The 7,244-nt window shown below is 32.9% G+C and overlaps 1 protein-coding gene across 1 annotated transcript in view; it reads right to left on the bottom strand.

Moving 5' to 3' along the window:
- The window catches only part of LOC106474017 (band 7 protein AGAP004871-like), a 209,006-nt gene that overhangs the window by 53,977 nt on the left and 147,785 nt on the right, over window positions 1–7,244 (bottom strand). The window contains exon 4 of the mRNA XM_013934706.2: window positions 5,156–5,279. Within this exon, the coding sequence (XP_013790160.2) occupies window positions 5,156–5,279 (124 nt within the window). The remainder of the gene's footprint in view (window positions 1–5,155; window positions 5,280–7,244) is intronic.

The following is a 7,244-nucleotide window of genomic DNA, read 5'->3' on the forward strand; positions in this document are numbered from 1 at the left end:
CGGAAATAAACTGCCTCTACAGTGAATTGTACGGGCTTTTTGAATAATGTAGTGAAATTTTACACTTTTTTTTTACAGAAAGATTGTAAACATAGTCATACTTCACAAAATCAGGAAAACAGATATTTATGGAGTGAAAAATCTGAAATCTAAGATAAGAGGACTTGTAGGACTTCGACTTGTTATTGGATTAGAGAAAGAGAATCAATTCAAGACATAACTGGGTGAGAATGGAAAGATGTGAACAATATGAAGTTTCGGTACAACAATGAAATGCTAAAAATATTATTAGATGAATCTGTATTTTGTTCATTATGAAAATAAATCTTGGATAAAAGCGTGAAAATTGTACTTTATTTTTTACAATGTTCTTTTCTTTGGATAAACTGTGGTACTCAGACTGTCGAGTCCGTAAAAAGCTAACAATAAATAATAAAGAAGTGATCAAACTATAATCTCTCACAATGTACTTGATAAGCCTAAATTAACCACGTATACTTAATAAGTATTGCATATACTATGACGAACCTCAATGACGATATAAAACTGAAAATAAGTTTTTGGCAGATGTAAAGTTAACCAGTAACAATGAGATGAAGAACTTGGCTTCTAGTATCCAAGTTGCTTTACATTTTGGGAAGAGTTACGATTGATAAAGTAAAGTTTTGTATACACAAACAGTTATATTTCTGTCTGATACAAACGTTTCTACCACAAAACTATGTACTTAATCTATAAAGATATAACTAACGAAACGGCGTGACAAAGGAGTGTTGGAACTGAGGATATTTCATGAAGTGAAATTTTTAAAAATGACATTCTATGTAACATTATTTGAAACGGCAAATTCACAATTTTTTTCGATCAATGTTCCATTATTCCAAATAAATTCCGAAACTGTTGGACAAAAAATTGTAAAATTAAAGAATTAAACTTCCAACATTTCTACTACTACTTTTGGAATAAAAAATAGAAGTTAAGACTAAACTATTAGTGAAATATAATGAATAATTGAAGTTCTAATTTGATGTCAACTCTCAATACTACTTACGAAAATACAATGAAAAAGATAATATTAAAAAGTGTTTTCAATCTATGATCAAGGCTTAAAGTAACTAGCAGAAATACCAGCCCTCCGGGTAGATATAACTGCTAGTTCCCGTGGAAGGCTATTGGGTCTGCGGCCTTTTCTGAAACTGTCTGAGAGTTCTACAACAATAATGTTTACCATCCATGAGAAAAAATATTTTATTGAAAATTTAGTTTAAAAATGAGCTGTTATCACAGCATTACATCACAGAGTAGTTTTTATTGAAGACTTTCTTTGTAGACGCAGTTATCAATGAAAGTGCCTTGCTTTTATTCTGCAACACTCATGAGATTTTCACTAAAGAAAAGTAAATATTTTTTGATTGTTTTATATTTGAAACTTACTTTTAGTGGGACGGGTGGTTGATGTAATCCACTATATTTAAAGTAACAACCCCATTACCTTTATCCGGTAGGGATTACAATGTTCTTACTAGTTTACAAAGTTGTTATAAAGCTCGAATTTTACAGATAAGCTATATATATCAAGACGAGCCAATAAGCAACCATTGTTTCACACACTGCTTGAAATAATGTACTGAGTCTTCGAAAACATCCCGAAATTCATTAAGTCAAGTTATGATTAATCATTATGCTTAAATTAACTTTGATTAGGTTAATCACTAAACGATTAACGTGATTAATTTGACCCTTACGAAAATAACAAATCAAATATTACCTCTACTAGGGCAAAATGCGATAATGCTTCTGTTACTCGACAGCAGGAATATTAAGAATTTTGTACTTCAGAGATTATTGGTAAAGACAAACTGGAGCAGGAACTATAAAAGTAGTTTGTTTTACTTCATCTACAGAGTGCAGATATGACGCAACGTAGTTGATAAGCCGTGACTGTATGAAAATCATCAATAAAATTATTTTAAAAGTAGGTTGTTTTATGACCTCCGCCACCGAAGGTTATATTTTCACCCCTGTGTGTGTGTGTGTGTGTGTATGTTTTGGTGTTTGTCAGCAAGATTTCTTGAAAACGGCTGAATGGATTTGGACGGAAGTTGGTATACATATGGATTATGATTCAATTTAAAAGTGGTTAATTTTTGGAGGGTCAAAGATCAAGGTCACGAAAAGCAAAAAAAAAAAATCCCTATCACTTAACATGTGGACCGATTTTTGCCTTCGCCACTGAAGATGAACGGAGGTCATGTTTTCACCCCTGTGTGTGAGAATGTTTGTGTGTTTGTCAGCAAGATTTATCGAAAACGGCTGAATGGTTTTGGATGAAAGTTGGTATACACTTGGACTATGACCCAATTTAGAAGTGTTTAGTTTTTGGAGGGTCAATGTCAAAGTTCAAGGTTACGAAAATCCCAAAATCCCTCTCTGTTGATATGGGGACCGATTTTTCACACTATTTTTGCTCTATAACTCAGTCAAAAATGATCGGATTTTGATGAAATTTGGTGGACATATGTAGAATATTATTCCTCATTGTTCTGCGAAAAAGAGAGTCTCAATGACTGCGAGGTTAAACCTAAATAAGCTTAATTTATTCCATAATATGTGATACCCATTAAACGTCTCTAGTACAAAATACACTTTGGGCCAAATGGTGCGATGAAAAAATTACAAACCGATCGACTTATTTAGTAAAAGATATCAGATCTAGCGACGCTTTCAAAATTTGGATGACGGGGGCAAATATTAAAATTTCATATGGTGACGTTACCGGTATTCTAAGTGTCTATAAACAAATGAAGAAATTCACACACAAAACCTTAACACTGCTGTCTGATATGGAGCTTTGGGGGATGACAAAACCATTTCCTTTGATATATTTCTCTTTGAAATTCTTAGTACAACTACACCCACCCCTTACGTATATCTTGACGTCGTCCGTACTTCCCGAACCCTAATTTTTACATAATTTAATATGGTTTAAAAGCTTCCCACGCACGCACGTTACCCTTTTAAAACCGAGTTCATATATCGTGTAACGTTTTAACCATTTAAGCATTAAATAGGATTTAATTAAAGACTGATTTTGCCAGAATTATATTTTCAGTCTAGCAGTAATTAATTTGATTTACATCTTCGATATTTGTTTTTTCTAAAACCCTTTTAAAACCGACATTCGTTTGAAACTATTAATAAAAATACACCTTTTTATTTTCGTTAGTACTTCTGTTTTTCTTTAAAATAGTAACCGATGTTACGTATTAGAATTTCAAATAGTCCAAGCCGAGTTAACTGATAATTTAAATTTAGTAGTTAAATTGTGATTTGGATTTAGTATTTAAATGTATGCCGATATTTTAGTCAATTTACGATATTTGCCAACAAGATTGATACACACCGTTTTCATTTTTAACACAAATACGTTTTAATATACATACAATTTACAATAACAGTTATTACAAATAGTTCTTGCAAAGAAAGATTTATAAACAAAATTTTCACAAACTTCCAAACACTATAAAGTTTTCTTTCTAGTCCGGATCTTCCTTGATATCTTGTCGAGGGTTTACGATGGCCGAGTTAATTACGAGTTGATGTAAGTAAGATTCGACGGGAAGCTAGCTTGTAAATCCACTAATGTTAAACGATTTGTAACGTTCGAAATTTATAAATATTCCTGGTCAAAAATCTTAAGTTTTCCCACTGATAATCGTTATAAAAATCACAGCTGTAGCTTTCGAAGTTTATAGTACACTAATTATAGCGAACTACTAATAGACACACTATTTGGCGCATCGCGTTGGTTGTATTTATAGGCGTGGGAAGGTTTTCTAAAAAATTCAGATTACCTAACAATACTGAGCTATATTTAAACGTTTACGTATATAGATATATTGTTGATTCCTACTCTCGATAATCTTCAACAACTTTGGAGAATAAGCGGGAGTTTCGCAATACATATCTAACATTACAAGCTATGCATGTTTTTAAATATAAACTCAATCTAAACAACGTTCATATTAAAATAGATATATAACAACAAATTCGTTACACCGAGTTTTCAGCACACATAATCAATCAATATGATATTTATTATGATTCGTTTTTTAAAAACATTTGAAATTTTGAGAACATATCACTCTCTTCACAATAGATCGTAAACTTTTGAAGATACATTGCGTTAAACTCCCTTTAATCTTAAAAAGAGGACATATAGTTTCCAAAGATACATGACATCCAATCAGTTATCAAATATTTTTCTGTTTTCAAAAGGAAAATTAACTTCTTATTATACATAGTTATAAACTTGCTATTCAAAGCCCCCTTACTTTTCAAAACAAAAACTAAAACTTGTTACTAAATTCTCTATCAAATTGGTGAATAATATCTATTGAAAAGGTGCCCATTTTTTAGTTTGCCCTCTGTTTTCAATAATAATAGTGTTATTATTTCTAAAGACAGACAACATCCTATATATTACTGGACGGTCTTCTCATTTCGAATTAGACAAGTCTTACTACATAAACAATTGTTTTTTGACATAACTCCGTTTTCAAATGAAAAACTACTCCTACAGATAGGTGGAGTTAAGTTTGTTATTAACGCCTTCCTTTAAATAAAGACTAACTTCTAAAGAAACTTGATGTCCAATTTAATAAGTGACTGCCCCTAAGTATCTTCTAATACTACATAATGTTAAACTTACGAATGAGTACTCTTGTCGTTTTAAATACGTACTGATTGCTATTTTTATGTAACAACTTCAAAAGGTATACCTGGTTGATATTAATTCCACACCTTTTTTACATTTTATAATAAACATCCAATCTGTTACAACTCTTTTTTCCTTTGCACAAAATCTAAGTTAAGTGTTACAAATATAAAGCGTTAACCTTGCTCGATTGCACTTATCTTTCAAAAATCATAGGCAAGATAAATTTGCTTTTGACTGAATTGCCGAATTTCAAAACATAAGTTATTTCCAAACGTAGAAGAAATTTTTTTTTTGGTCTGCGATTTATGAAAAACATATTTCTCTACAAGTATAAAACTACAGTAATACATACATTCAGTTTATTTAGAGCCACATATTTAATCTGATAGATTTCTTGTTAAGTTGGTAAACATAATAAACAATTGTCGTACTTACAGTAATTAATATTATATCCGGTGGTTGGAGCCCTGTGGTTACCTTGCAAGTCCTGGTCCATTTCTATTTCACTGTAGGGCAAAGCCATGTCCTGGCGCTCGGAAGTCTGGGTGGACTGGCGATTCTAGTAATGTACGATACTACATGAGCTCATGAAAAATGTATCTAGAAGCAGTTGTTGTTTGCTGCTGGCGTAGTGACGTTTAATAAGCCACCTCAAAACTTTGTCTGAATAAAACTCACTTAAATAATGCCCACTACCCCTCTACTATTTGTAATGAAAGTAAATACCCTTTATAATTAGATACAAAGCTTTGTGATGTTTTGAAAATAATATAAAGTGAAAAACGCTACAATTACTGCATTTAATTCAACGGTAAACACGGTCGATTAGAAAGGTATGGTTGAAATGGTTTTTGTAATTAGCAGAAATGACTATAAACAACCAGTTAAGCTGGCTTTAATTTCCGAAACAGCGATGACAACGAGTTTCGTACCAGTTGCAACCTACTTTCAACAAACAGTTATAATAACATGAGTTACAACTCTCGTGCCTTATATTAAGAGCGTGCATGCCAAATGTCTGAGTAAATGTGCAGGAAACTGACAGTGGATATCTACGCTTGGTACTACTTGATAACCGCTTAAAAACCCAGAACTGCTCGTATAGCCCTAAGACTTTCACCAGTATTATACCAGACATCGATCTAATGTGACAGCAAAATCAAATCAATTATGACTTTCAAAGCTTTGCGAACAAAATGACGTTATAAGCAGCATGTTCATGTAGATTATATAAATGAACTTTATCTACATATTGTTGAGTCGGTTTTTGTACCACCATCACGTAAGAACGTTTATAGTCGGTTGTAAAATTGAAATTGATTTTGTGTTAATAAACAACATTGTGGTTTGTTCACAGAAAAACTGGCTTAACAATATACTTGTCTGTTTTATAAGTCTGTATGATAATATATTCTAAAACAATCACTCGTAAATGTAAATATTTATAGATTTATTTTAAATAGGCTGAAATCGATTTAAACAGTGTTGTAAATTTTTGCTGACTTACAATCTTATTTTATAATGTATATGTCCAAAACTCGGATCTCGAAAACTCCCTCCCCGATCATCACCAATTATAACTGGGTAACATTTTTATAACTAGGCAGTATTTTTATAGCTGAGCAATAAATAAAACAATTGAAATTTCCACAAAAATGATATGTTTCAGATTTAACCAATAAAAATTACAAAAAAGGCATGCTCGCCCTTTCAGCCGTGGAGGGCCTTATAATGTGACGGTCAATCCCACTATTCGTTGGTAAAAGAGTAGCCCAAGAGTTGGCGGTGGGTGGTGATGACTAGCTTGCACTGCTAAATTAGGGACGGCTAGCGCAGAGAGCCCTCGTGTAGCTTTATGCGAAATTCAAAACAAACAATACATCAACCAAGTGGAAGTTATTCTGAGTGATACTAATAAGTATATAAAAAGTGGGAGTTATCTCACAGTAACCAGAGAAGCCAAACTAAGCGATACCTTTTAAAGCTAAAAAAAAGATGGCGTCACAACAGAATACATGTTCCAAAATATCATACCAACGGGTTCACTGGCTAAGGTTTTTATATGGACTCCCTAAGGTTCACAAAAAGGCTTATCCAATTGGATCAACCAGTTGTTTCTAGTGTAGGCACCGGTAATTGCCAATATTTTAACTATTGCCAATATTTTAAACACTATTTTTTTGAAAGAGTTTCTACAGAATGAATATTTTGACAAGGATAATTCTGAATATGTCGATACTTAAAACAGACACGTATCAATGATGACGTTTCATTGTGCAAGGCCCAATTTTGTATTGTTTTTGTTTGTTTGTCTTTGAATTTCGCGCAAAGCTACACGAGGGCTATCTGCGCTAGCCGTCCCTAATTTAGCAGTGTAAGACTAGAGGGAAGGCAGCTAGTCATCATCACCCACCGCCAACTCTTGGGCTACTCTTTTACCAACGAATAGTGGGATTGACCGTCACATTATAACGCCCCCACGGCTGAAAGGGCAAGCATGTTTGGTGGGACGGGGATTCGAACC

The sequence above is a fragment of the Limulus polyphemus genome, unplaced genomic scaffold, assembly GCF_000517525.1.
Source record: "Limulus polyphemus unplaced genomic scaffold, Limulus_polyphemus-2.1.2 Scaffold135, whole genome shotgun sequence".
NCBI lineage: Eukaryota > Metazoa > Arthropoda > Merostomata > Xiphosura > Limulidae > Limulus > Limulus polyphemus.